Source organism: Dermacentor variabilis, chromosome 7, assembly GCF_050947875.1.
Source record: "Dermacentor variabilis isolate Ectoservices chromosome 7, ASM5094787v1, whole genome shotgun sequence".
Lineage (NCBI taxonomy): Eukaryota > Metazoa > Arthropoda > Arachnida > Ixodida > Ixodidae > Dermacentor > Dermacentor variabilis.
The window spans coordinates 14,024,559-14,043,137 of NC_134574.1; the positions used below are offsets into that span (position 1 = coordinate 14,024,559).

The following is an 18,579-nucleotide window of genomic DNA, read 5'->3' on the forward strand; positions in this document are numbered from 1 at the left end:
CGCTTCTGCGCCCGGCGTTCCTGAAGTCTCGAGGTTCGGACGCGCAGCCAGACAGCCTCGTCCCCGAGAGAACCTTTCTCGCTCCGCTCTCAGAACTCGCTTGTCTTCGTGATTGGCTGTTGATCGAGGTGCCGCGTCCAGCGAGCTCACGCCAAATCTCACTGTTATTTTTCGTCATTTAGAATCACTGGCAGTTGCCGCACCAGACACGCGCACGTTAGTCTTTATATATGGGAGTCAACAATTCGCCCAGCTGTAGACATTCTGGAAGGTCATTTTCACCAACATATCTAGGATAAGTGGTGATTACACAACGAAATTCGACAGCCTCTCGACATGTATATTCTCAGAAACTTCTTTATTCTTGAAGATTCCGCGCTACGACAACAAAGAAGTCGTGGCTGTGATGAGGATATGTACAGATACGATGATGATATATGCAGATGAAGAATATGAGATGCGAATAATTTGCTCACACTAATTTCGCCCTCTAGCGGAAGTGGCCAGCCTGGCCGCAGAATTACACTACGAAACGCGCCGTACATAAAGTTTCAAACGAGACACGTGCGCAATCTCGGTCCCGCGAGAACGACGGTCAGAGGGAGTAGAAAGAGGCGAAATGCGGTAATTAACAGGCGAAGTTCGTTCAAGAATCCGGTAGGGTCCAAGAAAATGACTGCGAAATTTGTCACATAAACCGGGAACACGTACAGCTGTCCAGAGTAGTACTTCGTCACCAGGGCAGAAAATCACACTGCGGCGATTGAAGTCGTAGCGGTGCTTGCAAGCATCTTTGGAGATGCTGGTGTTAAGGCGCGTGACGTAGCGGCAGTGGGCGAGGCGGGAAACAAATTGTTCGGAAAAAGGCATTGCCGATGATACAGGGGCCGAGAAGAAATATGCATCAAGGGCGAAAGTTGGTGAGCGGCCGTAAACAAGGAAGAACGGTGAAAACTGGTGGTACGTTGAGGTGCAGTGTTATAAGCTAAAGTCACAAACGGTAGGATTGCATCCCAGTTTGTGTGGTCCAGGCTGATGTACATAGAAATCATGTCGGAGAGTGTACGATGGAAACGCTCGGTCAAGCCGTTGGTCTATGGATGGTAGCTGGAAGTTGTCTTATGAAAAGTGCTGGTAGCTCGTAGAACTTCGGCAAGAATGGAAGAGAGGAACACGTTGCCGCGGTCACTGAGGAGAACGCAGGGTGCTCCATGGCGTAAAAAGATGCTTCGCAGGAAAAAGTACGCAACTTCAGAAGCTGTACCAGAATGTAGAGAAGCTGTCTCAGCATAACAAGTGAGATGATCAACAGCTGTCACGATCAAGCAATTACCATTGGCGGTCAGTGGAAGAGGCGCGTACAAATTTATTCCGACGACCTCAAAGGGAGAGGCCGGACAAGGGAGGGGTTGCAGGAGCCCAGTGGGCGCAGATGTAGGGCGTTTGCAGCGTTGAAAAGACACGCGAGAGGCGATATACTTGGCCACGGAGGAGGATAGGCCAGGCCAAAATTACCGGCTTCGGATCCGGTCGCACGTCTTGTGATATCCAAGGTGCCCTGCAGTTGGATCGTCGTGAAAAGCTTGTCGCTTTGCACAGAACACGGGGAATGACAGCTACCCTTTTGTTGCCATCTGGGTGAAAAATGTAGCGGCAACTGGAATTGGTCAAGCTGTCGCGCAGACGGGAGTTTGGGGGCAAGGAGAAACCGCAAAGCGGTAAAGAATTGTCCGGAAGTACGGGTCTGCGTGCTGGTGTGCAATAAGAACGTGATGACAGTCAGTGCCAAACCAGTGTTGCTATTTGTAAAGGGGATGAACATGGCTCGCGAGACGGGCTATTTTCTGGAAGCGTGGGTGAGTGATGCGAGAGCGCAAGCGGGCAGCGGGAGAGAGCGTCGGCTTCTTGGTGCATCTTTCAAAACCTGTACATTATGTCGAAGTCGTACTCCTGCAAGCGGATCACCCAGCGCCCAAAACGACAGTTCTTCAGCGAGGAGAGCCAGCACAGCGCGTGATGGTCTGTAACGACCGTGCAACGGCGCCTGTGTAAATACGGGCGGAATTTTCGCGCAGCCCAAAACGCAGCGAGGCGTTCCTGTTCAGTAATTGTATAATTTCTCTCAGCTGTCGACAGGAAACGACTGGCATAGGCAATGACTCGCTCACAAGAGGTATGGTCACGTTGTAAAAAAAACAGCGCCTATGCCATGACCGCTAGCGTTGGTGTGGACGATGGTAGGTGCAGCCGTGTCAAAATGGCATAATACCGGCTCGGACGTGAGCGCTCGCTTTATAGCCTGAAAAGCGGCTTCGCAGGGCTCTGTCAAGACGAAGGGTACGGCAGCTCGAAGAAGTTGGTGGAGCGGAGATGCAAGTGTTGCGAGGTTGCGTATAAAACCGCCGCATAAACGGACGTTTTAGATGAGGACTGCGACAATCTTCTTCGGGTCCGGTCGAAACCGTTTTTACTGTGTCCCAGAGCCTTAATGGTCTTGCTCGCGAAGTGGCATTTTTTGTGTGTTCAGCTGCAGTCCAGCCTTGGCAAGATAGGTTAAAACTTCATCAAGGTGCTCGAGGTGTTGGGAGAATGTTGAAGAAAAGACAAATATATCGTCAAGACAGCATAGGCAGGTCTTTCATTTAAGACCACGCAACACACTGTGTATCATGCTCTCGAATGTGGCAGGCGCGTTGCAGTCAGAATGGCATCACGTTGAATTCGTAGAGCCCATCCGGGGTGGCAAGTGTTCTTTTCTCCTTGTCAGGCTGGTACATTGGTATTTGCCAGTAGCCAGATCGAATATCAAGATCAAGACTAAAAAAGTACTCAGTGTCCTGCAGTGAGTCCAACGCGTCATCAATTCGTGGCAAGGGATAAACGTCTTTGCGTGCGATTTTGTTCAGGGCGTATTAGTCGACGCAAAAGCGAACTGAGCCGTCCTTTTTCGGAACAAGCACCACTGGGGAGGACCAGGGTCTTGAGGAAGGGCGTATTATGTTCCGGTCAAGCATATCGCACACATTTTTTTTTTTCGATGACCTTGCGCTCGGAAAAGGACACTCTATATGGGCCTCGGTGAACGATGCGGGAGCCATCGGTTTGAATGCGATGAGTGGCGGCAAGCATTTTACCGAGGACGGGTGAATGGACGTCGAACAAGGCCACGTGTTTCTTCAAGGAATCGAGTACATCTCGAGCCTGAGTAAGTGAAAGGTCTGGACTGATGAAAGTTGGCAGAAGAGAGCAAGAGCCGAAAGGAGGCAAAGTCAATTCCGTCAGGGCTACAGTCAAAGAAAGGAGGACAACGGGTTGAGTATCAACAGTGCATCTGACAGTTGATCCACAGGGCAACAATTGGGGATCGGGATTAGTATTCAATGCAGTAACCACTGCACACCCATCAGAGAAGCCAAGGAGGCTGGGAGTGATCACAATCCCTCTAGACGCAATGCGGCCGTAAGGGTGGATGAACACGTCGCCATGTACAATCTCGGCGGAACGAACGGCAATGATTTGTTCTCTAGAGGGCCAAGAAAGCACATAATCTGCGGCTGTTACAAAATGGCTATGCGCATAATTAGTAGAATGGCATTGCTGACTGGTGTCGGTCAGGGAACGGAGACGCTGGCGACAGCTGATAAACGCGGAGGCTGATGACAAGAAATGCCAACCCAAAATAAGTTTGTGAGTGCACTCACGTAGCACGGCAAATACTATGTGATGACGGATGCCATCGATGGAGACACGTACTGTGCATTGCGCGATCAGGTATATTCTGGCATTGTTTGCACCACACAAAGGAGCGCCGCAGTATGGCGTGGTAATCTTACGTAGACAGGAGCATAAATCAGCACGAATGATAGAAATGGACACACAAGTGCCAACAAGAACTTCTACGCGAACACCTTCCACAAACACTAATAATAGATTCGACGGATGCTCTGCAGAAGTTATAGGCAGTCCGATGGATGCAGTTTCCCCACGTAAAACTGCAGCGTGGAGTTTTCATAGCGGATGTCAGGGGCCTGTGAGGCAGGCCGAAGTGGGGACACTGAGCGACGATGTGGGGAACGTGAGCGGCGTCGAGATGAACGGTAGATGGAAGGCATATCGTGAGAGTGTGGGGGAGACGGCGAACGGTGCGACGAAGGTGGGTATGCCATCCGCTGGTAAGTCATAGGTACGTGGGCATCTAAGGTAATCGCAAATAATCAGTAATCGCAAAGGTAATCGATTGCTAAGGTAATCGCAAATAGAATCAGGAACACCTTAGAGTTCTGTCAACCAAAGGACCAGGCAGCATTCCGTAAAGGCTACTCAACAATAGACCATATTCACAAAATCAATCAGGTGATAGAGAAATGTGCGGAGTATAACCAACCCTTATATATAGCTTCACTGATTACGCGAAGGCGTTTGATTCAGTCAAAACCTCAGCAGTCGTGGAGGCATTACGGAGCCGTATGTAAAAATACTGAAAGATATCGTTAGCGGCTCCACAGCGACCGTTGTCCTCCATACATAAAGCAACGAAATCCCAATAAAGAAAGGTGTCAGGCAAGGAGATACGATCTCTCCAATGCTGTTCACAGCGTGTTTACAGGAGGTATTCTGAGACCTGGATTGGGAAGAATTGGGGATAAGAGCTAATGGAGAATACCTTGGTAACTGGCGATTCGTTGATGACATTGCCTTGCTTATTAACTCAGGTGACCAATTGCAATGCAAGCTCACTGACCTCGGTAGGCAAAGCAGAAGGATTGGTCTAATTAATTTGCAGAAAACTAAAGTAATTTTTAGCAGACTCGGAAGAGAACAGCAGTTTGCGATAGGTACCGAGGCACTGGAAGTGGTAAGGGAATACATCTACTTAGGGCAGGTAGTGACGGCGTATCCGGATCATGAGACGGAAATAATCAGAAGAATAAGAATGGGCTGGGGTGCGTTTGGCAGGCATGCTCAGATCATGAACAGCAGGTTGCCATAATACCTCAAGAGAAAAGTGTATAACAGCTGTGTCTTACCAGTACTCACATACGGGGCAGAAACTTCGAGGCTTACGAAAAGGGCTCTACTTAAATTGAGTACGATGCAACGAGCTTTGGAAAGAAAAATGATGGGTGTAACGTTAAGGAATAAGAAAGAGCAGATTGGTTGAGGGAACAAACGCGAGCTAATAACAACTTAGTTGAAATCAAGAAAAACAAATGGGGGGAGGGCATGGGCAGGATGTGTAATGAGGAGGGAAGATAACCGAGGGTCATTAAGGGTTACGCACTGGATTCCAAGGGAAGGGATGCGTAGCAGGGGGCGGCAGAAAGTTAGGTGGGCGGATGAGATTAAGAAGTTTGCAGGCACAACATGGCCACAACTAGTACGTGACCGGCGTAGTTGGAGAAGTATCGGAGAGGCCTTTGCCCTGCAGTGGGCGTAACCAGGCTGATGATGATGATAATGATGATGATGATGACACGGGCATCGGAGAGTTCTTGAGGAACGTAACCGCGCCTCTGGTCCTGTTGGTGCCGCCGGCAGAACCGGGAAATGTGTCCTCGGTATCCACAGTAATAACAAAGAGGGCGGGTAGGACGTCAAGTAGGGTAGGAAAGTTAAGGACGAACATGCGCCGATACTGAAGCCGCGGATATGTGAGCAGATGGTGTGGAGCCAGGCGTGGTCGTAAGAGGAGACATAGCGGTGATGTCGCCATATGTAGGTACAGTAGGAGCACCGGTATCGTCAGAACACATCGCATGAGGAGTAGACGCGAGCTCTTCTTTTGTGATTGTGCGCAAGTCGGCCGCAGAAGGGGAAGTGACGGCGCCAGAAACGAAGAAAGAGCATTGCGCTTGGAGTTCCTTGCGTGTGATATGATGGATCAAAGTGCCTCAGGAATGCGACCGTCGTACCTATCGGTGTGAACGCGAAGAGATTGCAGTTCCTCAAGGCGTTGGCACATGGTGATGACATCTGGCATACTGGTAGGGGTTGTGCAGCCAGGGCGTTGAAGCTAATAGTGTTGATACCCTTGATTACCTTACGGATGCGGTCACTTTCGGACATAGCGGAGTTTACACGCCGGCACAGGCGAGGACATCTTCAGTGTACGACGTGTACGACTCCCCGGAAAATTGAACACGCTGGTCGAGCTTCTTTTTCGCGATCTGAGTGTGAATAGCAAGAACATCAAAAATAGAACGAAACTACTGTGCGAAAGTGGTCCAGTCAGGGCAGTCGGGCTTATGGTTCAAGAACCAAGTTGTAGGATGCCAGAGAGGTAGAGAGGGGCGTCGCGTAGTTTACGAGAAGTGTCCCACCTGTTTTAGCCACTGACTCGATCGTAGTTATCGAGCAAGTCTTCAAAGTCTTCGCCGCGTAAGCCAGCGAACACTTGGGGGTCACACTGACGGCTGTTGATGGTCCAGAGGGAAGAATGCTGGGCAGAGACTGCGGCGTTAGTTGTACAGAGTGGGTCGTGACTGGACGTTGTAGCACACGGTGGGGCGATGCGACGACCTGAGCGGAGCTCCAAGGAGAAACTGTGCGAGGACTTGGGGAACAAGAAGCATCCTCCACCAATTCTGAGAAACTTCTTTATTCCCGAAGATTCCGCGCTACGACGACAAAGAAGGCGCGGCTGTGATGATGATATGTAACATTCGATGATGACATGAATCGATGATGATATGTACAAATGAGGAAGATGAGATGCGAATACTTTGCTCACATTAAACACAATAGTTCGGGTATTTGATGATCTAAAAATTTCATGGCTTAAGGTACGCCAACGTTGGTCGGGGCTGGTCCCCCCGCCTCGCCGTAGGTTAAATACAGCAAGCTGCTTTTGTGGTTCTAAAAATAATTAGGTGGTCCCTCCAAAAAAAAAACATTGTATGATGCCAGAAGCGCAACGTGAAATTTGTTTTGGCTGGAAGCGCCCAGCACCAGGCCTTCTCTACAATGCCAGCGTGTACGGCGCACGCTGTTCGTCGTATGCTACAGCTCTTCGCGGAGAGGCAGGAAAGAGAATTCTCACTGCCTAAACAGGGCATACGCAATAAAGAAAAGCATTGCTCACGTGGCTAATGCATTCAGGAAAAAAATCTGGCGTAGCTGCTCGATTTTCCAGCGTGCAGCCGAAGGCAAGCACCAGCTTTCAAAAGGGGGGGGGGCAAATGGAATACTTTGCCTGTCCACTTCTGGCACTGCGGGCCAAGTGCCCCTATTCCCCCCCGTCGGTAAATACGCTTATGCATCCTCTGTAGCTCCCCCACACAACTGCTCGGTTTCTGTCTTGCATGTCGTGGGTGCCAAGCGCTTGGACCTCGTAGATTGGGGTCGCCATTTGGCGATCATGTTTTCTCTGTCGCATTTCAGCGTCTTCTCGATGGTCGTGGCTTACGATGAAATTTCCGTGACGGGCTTCGGTGGGTTACGAATTATTCCGGCTGACAGATGTTGCTTCACCACCCTGATCAGGAAACGAACTCTTTTTTTTCTTAGGACGACAGAAAGCTGAGCTAGTTGGTAAGGATTTATTATGCAAAAAAGAAGTGAGGCGTGCAGACAGGACACAAGTGTAGAGAAGTGGACAACACGAACGCCGACTATCAACTGAAGGGAGCACTGAGGCGAAAAAAGAAGACACAAAACTTATCTGCGCATGCTCAGGAATGGTAACACCACGTGTCAGTCGGGTACACGTGCCGGTCTACGTGAGAGATAACTGTTAAGACACTTAATCTCTTCCTTACTTAAAGTAATCGAAGGCTGACTCACGCACGCACTTCCACCATTAAAGAAATGCCATGCCTCTACCATAAGACGCGTATGTTCATTCTTATGCCTGTACAATATCGCGCATTCATCTAACTCTGGGGTGCAGTTACAATTTCGGCAATGTAGCGAAAGATTAGAAGGCGACCCACCGGTTAACGACCTTTTATGTTCCATTAGCCTCTGATTGATACACCGTCCCGTTTGCCCTACGTAGAACTGGCCACAGCTAAGGCGAATTTTATACACCACACCCATACGACAGTCAGTAAAACTGTTGTTCTTATTGTGCTTCACTGGACAAATATCTGTTCGTTTTTGCCTTTTACCCGCTCCTTTTTATTCTGTACGGCAGCACATATCTTACCTAGCTTATTGGGAGCAGTGAAAGCAGCATTAACATATCTACTTGCAACTTTTTTAAGCCTGTGCGACACTGGATGAATATACGGAATAGCCACTACTCTTTCTGCGTTGGTGTTGTCCACTTCTCTACTCTTGTGTTCTGTCTGCACGCCTCACTTCTTTTTTGCATAATGAATCTTTTTTTCTGTTCGCTTGTCGTGTTATGCATGGCGAAACGGGTCATCTCTTCAGTGAAGTTGGCGATTTTTTCGTTAGGTAGTTACGTTCGACGTTTTAGAAGGACTTCGACCCTTTCTCTCGGTAGGACAGGTCGTAAATGCCTGCAGAAAGCTGCTGCAAACCAGGTCCCATCTCGTTAAGGTTGAATCTCGATTCTTAAACCATGTCCGAGCAGGGTCATCCAACAAGAAGTTGGCATAGGGCAGCTTTTCCTCGCGGTTCTAATTGTTGAATGTCGCGATTCTTTCGTAGGTCTCAAGCCAGGTTTCTGGGCCTTCAGTTCATGATATACTGAAGGTCGGTCGCTCTTGATGTTTGCTGCAGCAGGGCAGGCGTCGTTGGGATTGCGTTTATGTTCTGGTCTGTTCGGGTGAAGTCCGCGTTCCGAGGGCAGGTTTTGTAGCCTGCGGCTTACTCGGTGGTCTGGGGTGACCCTGGTGCTGTCTTTTGGTTTCGTGCTTGGATCACGAAATTGCGGGGGATTTCGGCGCATGAACGCACAAGCTCCTCCACCAGATGTTACGTAGTAGTAACGGTGAAGAACAGAGAACACAGTAGGAATACTGTGAATTACGAAATAAACTTTTTATTGGGAGAACCTGTGCCAACAAAGGCAAATGACCCTCAAAGCACAGCAATAGCGGCAAACACAGCTGGCGATCTTGAAAATCTGATCAGTGGTTCAAGTGCGTCGGCTTTTGTATATCACAAGTCGAAGATTCCAGTGCGATTGCAGATGCCCGCATTGTTTCCAGAAACAACTACAGAAATCGTGTCGCGCATGCAATCTGATTATACAAGGTTCGGCGAGGACATACACAACAGAGAGAATCGACGATACCATTCGCGTAAGTTCCAAATCAGGCATGTGCGTCTTTCACTGAGCGATAAAGTTTACCGTTTGTTCTTTAGAAGAATTTGTTGGACTAGTTGGTGCATATTAGCTAGCCAAGAATTTTGAACTGCCCGAATAAACGATCACAGAGAGAGCTGTGAACGGCAGAGCAAACAATGACTGCGCCTGTCCTTGTTTACTCTCTGTGTGATCGTTCGTGGAATTATAAAAATGTTTGCTACCATTTTGTATCTGGCGAAAAGCAATCACCGGAGAAAGATAAACAGGTACACTTGTCAATATCACCATTCCTGCTTTACGTTTCCGTAAATCTAAGGTACTGGCAGTCATTGCATTTGATTCCATTGGAATGCGGCCACCATGGAGGGAGTTGAACATGCGACATCTTGTTCAGCAAGAGAGCGTCATATTCAATGAGCCACCAGAATTGGATCTAGTCAGGCCTTTGCATTTCTTACACAAAGCGCATTTATTCCCTCTGTAGCGCTTGTGGCTGCTCATATGGCACAAACAGAAGCCATAAATAAACCGGACGCTTGCGCAGTGCATCATTCCAGAAGACGGGCCGCGCCACAGCACACACCGCAGCCTTTACATGACTAGTTATTACCTTCATTTCTACTTACATCAAAATTATACATGTCTGTGCTTATAGAATATAACAAATGACAGTATATAATGCCGGTGAAATTAGTTGAACATCAGAGATTGTTTTTTTTTTGGCGTCAGTACTAACCCACTTTCAATGTTTTGCGATCTTCAAGTTCTTCCGCCTAAATGAAGAATACTGGTACGCAAGAGTGACTAAATACGCTTTTAATGCGCGTTTGGCTTGTAGAGAAGTAGGCGCCGAAAAAGATCTGGAAATAATTTCACAGAAACAACACACGTTAAAAGATTTCCAGAAAGGACAATTTTTTAGCCTCTTCTTCAAAATTCAAGTTTGTCAGTTTTTGTTCGTGGTTTCTCTGTGTGCGGACATTTGAGTGCACTATATTCTCGTTAAAGAACGTCTGTAATGTAGGCATAAAGAGTATAAGAGCGTTGAATATTGTATTTGGTTTAGTTGCCTTCCGAATTGAAAACTTCGTGCATCGCAGTAGCCGCATTTTTTGCCTTCCGAATTGAAAACTTCGTGCATCGCAGTAGCCGCATTTCCCAGCTTTTCTCTGTTAACATTTTTTCTCATGAAATAGAGGTGTGCGCTGAAAAACAAGCTCGGTTTAATTTTGGTATGAAATTTAACATTTTATTTAAAATACAAATAGTCGGGACCTCCCTTCACTCTGCTTATCCGATCACACCCTTGAAGCTCAAGAGCACGGACTAGTGGGCGAGTTGGTTGACCGTGACCGCTTGAACGTGATCTTCTAGAACCTAGAATTAAATGAAAACATAAGAAAACAAGTTAACCTGGACAACCTATCGAGAATGTGAGTTTCAAATGATTCCGTGGAATTAGGATCCTTGGGCACTGGTGAAAATTGAAGAATGAGCTGATGCTGACAAAAATAGAGCTCACCATCTGGGCAAAGCTTGTGATTGCGACCCTCATCGAGGGAGCACGAATGGAAAAATTACTGCTACGATGACTCGACTAAAATCATATTTCACTCTTCTGCTTGGAGATACTAGATTTTTGCGTATGAAAATATAACGTTGAAGTGTAACTTTGAAATCTAAATCTACAAATGTATATCTTGAAACAAAAATTTAATTTTTTGATGTCGTTTATTCTCTCAAATCTACGAGAAGCACACCATAGACATTCAGCGATCAGAGAATTTGAAAGGTGACCAGAAGGTCAGATGTGTAGTGCGTCACGAATAATCAATGAGTGAGCTGCAGTTATTTGTCTGTTTGTTTCATCATACTCATTTGTCTCTATCCGCTGGCATTGCAGCTGACTCCGTGTGCAGGCATGCTTCCTGTTGTGGCAGTGCATGGTGGGGCCGGGAAGGTCTCTTCGCCCATTCTTGAAGAAAAGATGGTTGCCCTGCGTGCTGCAGTGGATGCGGGATACGCACTGCTTCAGAATGGAGGCACTTCTGTTGATGCAGTCGAAGCAGCCGTCCGGGTTATGGAGGACCACCCTGCTTTCAATGCTGGTGAGGCTGGCTCATTTGACCTTTTTTGACGGACTTGCATGCACTGAGTGTCACAGTTTTGTTTTCAGTTTCCATCAATTTAGGGGTGCCCCCCTACGGCGACGCCAAAATCTTGCGAATCTGCCGACAACAAAGGCACTTTAAGCGAAGCCCTGTTGTGTAGTGGATAGCGTCGGTTCCTTGGGGCGTAGCCATTGACTACAGTTGACAAGACTATTGGCAGTGCTGTGTCAACACTTGTAGCACTGAGCTTGAACTGGGGAAGGGACGCTTGAAGAGCATATTTCCAGCATGTTGTGGGATCTGTAAAGCCATGTGGCTATGTGCATTGGGAAAAAAACTGTCTTGCAACCAAAGGCTGCAGCATTTGCACCAGCCCAAGAACTCAAATACAGACATCAGGTCTCTATGAACGGTCATCAGGTGTTCTCCTATCAATTTAGACCATGGTTATTGCAAACTATTAGGTGTGTAGCGCAAGAGCACTGACTTTTGGGCTAGTCGGTTACGCATAGGAGATCATGGTGAAGTGCGCACAAACACGGACAAAACGAGGAGCCGACAACACAAGTATACTGTCCTGGTGAATGCAAAACCAAATCGAATCCAGTGCACTAAGCTTGATTAGCTTTATTTGAGGTTGTGAGGCACACACTATTTCATGTGTGGGTCGAGTCCCAGTTATGCAGACATCAGTGGCGCTGACCTGGTTGGGTTCAATACTCAAACGTAGAGCTTCGTATGACCCAGCGAAGCAGGACATTCATATTGTATCGAAGAGGAATCCTGGCAGAGATCCGTAGCCTGTTCGGAAAGCAGGTCATGAGCGATCATCTTTGAAATTATGCCGGGATCGGACACTGCGCAACTGATCGTACAGGAGGTGGCTGCAGACGAGGACGGAACGTCCAATACAGAGATGGCGGTATCGTCAATCAAGTCATGGGATCACCGCTCACGACCAGCAAATAGAACGGAAGTGTTGAAAACAGCAACAGTGGTTCGGGCAGTACACATGCCAAGCATAATTGGCGTTTCTTGGTGACGGTTAACGAACGACGTCGCCATGTGGTCTTACCGTCCGTCGCGTGCAAGTTCGGCTAGGCTTGCGGCTGGACATGGTGAAAACCATGAGGGACCATAGGAGCGCATGTATCATTGGCAGATGGGTGAAGAGTGTCAGATTTGGCAGTCGTAGCTGAAGGGACGAACTTGGTAGGAGCTAGGTGAACATGATTTATTTACATTATTTACATCTTAGACAAGACATATCGACAGTCTAGCGTGACTCCCATATGGAGCCCGCAAGAATAACATACAGCAAACAGCTTACGAGCACGCAGCTCACTAGTACATCTCGAGCATGACAGCGAGCACTCATCTCACTACGACGAGCACCCACTAGCAGCCGACAATCGCTGCTTATAAGCACTTGGTCCCGCCTTGATTCCAAGCGGACGGAAACGTTCGTCCAGTCATCGCTCGACGTCACCGTTCGATGTCACCGAAGATGACCCGCCCTTTTGGAGGTGGCGGGCTCACATACACGTGTTGCACACGTTTGAGTGCCGCACACACACACAGGTATAAAGATCCGGAGCCGACATCAGAGGGGCTTCGTAGAACTCTGTTCCGTCCCGGGTGGCACGCCGGGTAGCACATTCCTGAGCTGACCCCGCGCCACGTGGCTGCCGGTTATTCGCAGTTCTCTGAAGTGCGCCCCGTCCGGTTGGATTGGAACACGTGCAGCGGGCTGAAATAGCTGGCACGTTGTCACCACGTACGGTCATTCCTAACAGCTGCTCCATGGCCCAGAAAATCTCGCCTTGCCAGTGCTGGCGACCGCTGGGCAGGAAGAGAATGGCTGGCGAGCAAGACGATGGCTTTGCTCTCTGCAACCCCTGCGTATTTGGAATGCCTTCAACCATCTCACAACAACTGGCACAGAAGAGTCGACCCGGCAACACAATAACGCTCAGCGTTCAAACCCCCGGAATCAGCTGTTAATCCACCAAGCCTCCTATCATAATTTCAATGCAAGTCACTCAACTGGAATCCTAAATTTTGCCCAAAAATTTTGTGCCGCCAAAGCGAGCGTTCACGTTCCCCCTGAGTTTGACCAAACCTGACCGTCGCATTGCATAAGAGCAAGGATTTACGTAGAACTAAACCGAAGGCTTCTCAACCACCAATACCCGAACATATCTTAAGCAGCCTAACTTCACGAACAGCCTGTTCTTACCCTATCACAGTGGCGTGCTTATCTCACGTACTGTTGCCACTGAACAGTCTGGCCAACTCCATAGGTACGTAAATACAATCGCGGTATCTTTGTGGTCCCTATTGCGAACACACGCTTGCAGCATACAAAGTTTTCATCACGCTGGCTCACATTTGTTCCTTTAGTCCCTACAGGACACGTTCCTGAAACGAACAGCCCAACTTGCGTAACTTACGCAACACAGAGGAACCTTCGAACAAATGTGTCTGCTAATAACTCGTTTCACGCACGCTCACTAGAGAAGTAAGAATACGGCTGCCCTCAACACACACGAGCAACCCAGTCATAAATCTGCTTCCTTCCGTCCACACAGGACACGCGCTAATGGAACTAAGTACTCTTCTCAGTGCAAATGATGCGCTTACTGAAAAGCTACGTGCTCAACCTTATAAAATAAAAATACACTTATAAAAGAAAGAAGGCTAACTTAAACACACGCCTGTTACCATAGGCCTCTCACCGATAACCTTGACACTCAGGTTACTCACACACAAAAAAGAAAGCCTATCTACTCATTAACTTAACAACTCGCGAGACTACATCTTTACATAAACCTCATCTTTCAAATCTCGGAGCTTCTCAAACGAAAACACAAACAAAGCTCATTCCTTACACATTGAAAAAAATCCCAGTCTCAAATCGCGAAAATTTCAAATGCTAAAAACAACACCACGTTTCACTCCTACGGAAGCTCTTCTTGGCCTCCCGTTTCAAACGTTTTTGAGTGACTCATACTTTGAGCCGTAACCGAGGTGGTCGCAGTTCGAAAGCTATTCTGGCTACCCAGGAACAACAAAAGGACTGACTCACTATCAGCTCCTCCAAGACGTTAAAGTTTAATGCCAATTTGCATCCTGGCGCCCCGCTTTCATCATGACCTCGATTGACCGCGTCGCTACTCCCCACCTGGTCTCGTCTTGCCACCTTGCGCTTCCTTGTACTACACGCTGAGCTTCGAGAAGAACGACGGAACGACGAGGAATTTAACTGCCCCGTGTCCTTTGTCCGCGTCCGTGCAGAACATACTTCGCGGTCTCCTTTTGACCTGTGGCTCGAACGTGTTGTGTGCGTCAACATCGTCACCGACGACCGCACCTTTCTTTTCTCCGCGCCCTGCCTTTTCGCGCCTGTCGCCGTCTTTGGCTTCGCTACATTAGCCACCGCATTCCGATCTTTACCGCGCTTCTTTCTGCGGCGCTTTCTCTTTGAATCCCCCCTCATGTCGCCTTCTCCCGCCTCGTGCTGGCCGGTACACATTTCGTCGGCCCGGATCGGTCTCTTACCCGCACAGTCTGAGTGATCTTCATTTAAATCTACTCTCTCTTGGCTATCTAGACTGGCGGAGAATCGCACCGATCCCTGAACAATGCAGTGGTCTTCCTTTGAGCTACGGAGCTTGCAATCCTGCGAACTACCCTCAACTGCACCATCCAGCTCGCACTTAACTTCGGCACGCAGATCTGACTCGACATGGGTGCTCGCGTCTATCAAGTCCGTAGTATTCCGTACCTCGCTAACGACCTTGCTACCATGAGATGCGACGCACACGCGCGGTAACTGTGCCAATTTGTTCGCAGCTGGCCTAGCTGTCTCTACAGTCCTCTGTTGGCACAGCACCTCGTCGCTCTCACTCTGGCCTTTAACGGCCTCGGTTGCCACTAAGGCAGCGTTAGCTGCTAGCACTTCGAGTTCACCTGTGAACGTGCTGCTACTTTCACAGGTACTACTACTTCTATCGGCTTTCGGCTTTCGACTGAAATCTGGTGTCTACTTGCTCCCACTTTCGCTGCGTCCAGCCCACAGATTTCTCAAGCCGCTGTTGACTTTGCTCGATTAACTGCTCAAAATCTTGAATCCCATTGTTCAATGCAGCAACGTACTGCCTCGTTACTTCTGTTAGGCCTTCTTCCTGCGAAACCCCTTTCAGTTTCTGCCTAGCTTCTTCCTGTTTTTGCCTAAGTTCATCCTGTTCTTGCGTAATTGCTTCCTGTTCCCGTTTTTTACTTAGAATTCGATTGCCCATTTGTTCTAGAAATTTGGAATCATTGTTACTTTCTAGAATTGCCTTACGAATTTCTGCTTCCGTCAAGTCCTCCTCTACGTCTACCTCGATCTCCTCACACAACCACAACAGGTCAGCTCTGGTCAAACACATTAGGACCATTGTCGCTACTTTAAGCTTTGGCTCTGCTGCCACACAATACTTGCTGCGTTACCCACGCAAATCTGAATACAAATAAAAGATCCCAGCGAATCAAATCCAAAAACACAGAGAAATTGAAGCCTGCTAAATCTTACAGCCAAAACCAACAGCTTAGCCCCTGAAGCAGCACAATATCACCAGTGCTTCTCCGCCGTACCCATTCAGTTGCAAGGGGTGGTCAATCCCAAGTCGCCTCCAACTTGATCACGATACCGGTCGGTCACCATGTGCCAACGTCCGTCAGCTGCCGTTGCTGTCTCCGTGTCGTAGGCCGATTTAGGAGCCATAGGCCGATCTAGGAGCCGTAAGCCGATTCCACCGCTGTCAACCAGATATTAGAGTTGGAGCGGTCGTAGTTGTAGGGAGGATCTTGGGCGACAGGACTAGGCGAGCAGGAATTATTTGCAGTATTTACATCTTAGACAAGACATATCGACAGACTAGCCTGACTCCCATATGGAGCCCGCAAGACTAACATACAGCAAATAGCTTACGAGCACACAGCTCACGAGTACATTTCGAGCATGACAACGAGCACGCAGCTCAGTAGTACATCTCGAGCATGACAACGAGCACTCAGCTCACTACGACGAGCACCCACTAGCAGCCGACAATCGCTGCTTATAAGCACTTGGTCCCCCCTTGATTCCAAGCGGACGGGAACGTTCGTCCAGTCATCGTTCGACGTCACCGTTCGACGTCACCGAAGATGACCCGCCCTTTTGGAAGTAGTGGGCTCACATACACGTGTTGCACAGGTTTCAGTGCCGCACACACACACAGGTGTAAAGGTCCGGAGCCGACGTCAGAGGGGCTTCGTAGAACTCTGGTTCGTCCCGGGTGGCACGCCGGGTAGCACATTCCTGAGCTGACCCCGCGCCACGTGGCTGCCGGTTATTCGCAGTTCTCTGAAGTGCGCCCCGTCCGGTTGGATTGGAACACGTGCAGCGGGCTGAAATAGCTGGCACGTTGTCACCCCGTACGCCCATTCCTAACAAGAGCCGCAGGACACATGGCTTCCAGCTCACGGTGCACAATCTTCGTCAGCTGCTCTGAAGGCTGCTGCTGCTGCTGCCATGCAGTAGAGTCTTGTAGGTCTTCACAAGACGTTCTTACAGCCTTATTCGGAAGGCGTGCAAATGACTGGTAGATGCGACGGCTCTTCACCTGCTCGAAACGCTTGCACTCCATGATGATGTCATGAAAAAGTTGTGGGAATGCACATAGCAAAACAGGAACAATCACGCCAATGTGGTGTTAACTTACGACAAGGTAAGACTTAACGGCAAGCTACTCAGGTGGGATGATACACTCAACAAGGCAGTCCCCTTGAATGGCAAGTGACCAGATGCCGTAAACACAACGAACAACAGATAAAAACGAGAACAGAGCAATAAATTATTGAGTATGCTCCTGCCCCACGAGAGCTCACTATGCTATGTGCTTATGCTAGGAGTATAAGGAAAAAAACTATGAAACTAGAAAGTTTACTCTTGGCCTTTCGTCCGGATGCAACACTCCTAACCGAAACGGGGCTAAGCGAAAACATCTCGAATGCAGGCATAGTACCAAGCTCTCACATAATGGTCAGCAGGGATCGTGGCTCAAGAGGGGGTGGCATAGCAATTATCTTAAAAAGGCAATTGGCTTCACCATTATTTCTCATGCGACGAGTGTTCAAATGGCGTGGATTCTTGTTCATTTGTGTGAATGCAGCCTACTAGTCGGTGTAGTCTACAGGCGTCCCAGCGTTGACGTTTCGATGCTTCAGTCATTAAATGAATTTCTTCAAATAAACACCAAACGCTACAACAAGATTGTCATGTGAGGTGACATCCATCTGCCCAGAATAATCTGGAAACAACTGTGCTGACTACCGCCTTGCGCGCAGTCTGAAATGTTGCTTGAAATTGCGTACTGCTTTAACCTCACACAGCTTGTGCAGATACCGACATGTGTCCATTCCAGTTCCAGCACAACACTTGATCTTGCTTTTGTTTCTGAAGCCATTCATGGAAAGAGCCCTTGCTTGGTTGTTTTACCTGGAATATCCAATCACAACATTATTCTCTTCAAATGCAACTTTGCTATAGCAAGATCGCACGAACCTATGAAAAAATTCTTAGATTTCAATAACGCCAAAGACGAAAGCATTCTCGATTGCTTAGAACAAGATTTTGACATGTTTTTGCCAAAAACAAAGACAGAGTTCCCTAGGTGTCACTGAGCTGTGGCTACACTTTAAGATATGAAAACTGTTTACAGCGCAAACACATGCAACCACAAAGTATAAGGGACAGGACACAAGCGCTTGTGTCCTGTCCCTTATACTTTGTGGTTGCATATGTTTGCGCTGTAAACAGTTTTCATGTCAAGTATGCACCAACTCGCCCAGAAAGAAGTTTTAATGACACTTTAAGATCGCCGTGCATGAATGCGTCATAAATTACGTTCCTAAAAAGTGAAAAAAGATCAACCAAAAAAGCCCATGGTTTGCTCGTAAAATCCCGCACTTAAAGCGTCGATTAAAGCTATTATCAGGCTATCGGTCAAGCCACTCTGTCCTGGCGTCCCTCCGAGGAAATCTTAGATCCGAATTAAAATTAAGTAAGTACCATTTCTTTAATGTCAGAATGCAAAGCTTTCTAAAAGACAACCCAAGGAAGGTTTGGATGCATATATCGAAGCGGAACAGCCTTGTAAACAAGATAGCATTGAATGATGCTGAAGTTACCGACACTCAACGCATTGCGGAAGCTGCTAACAC

The 18,579-nt window shown here is 48.2% G+C and overlaps 1 protein-coding gene across 3 annotated transcripts in view; it reads left to right on the top strand.

Moving 5' to 3' along the window:
* Positions 1-18,579, top strand: part of LOC142587339 (isoaspartyl peptidase/L-asparaginase) — a 712,895-nt gene that overhangs the window by 327,158 nt on the left and 367,158 nt on the right. For all 3 annotated transcript variants that reach the window (XM_075698262.1, XM_075698261.1, XM_075698263.1), the window contains exon 2: positions 11,124-11,328. In XM_075698262.1, coding sequence (XP_075554377.1) covers positions 11,142-11,328 — 187 coding nt within the window. In that variant the 5' untranslated portion in view covers positions 11,124-11,141. The remainder of the gene's footprint in view (positions 1-11,123; positions 11,329-18,579) is intronic.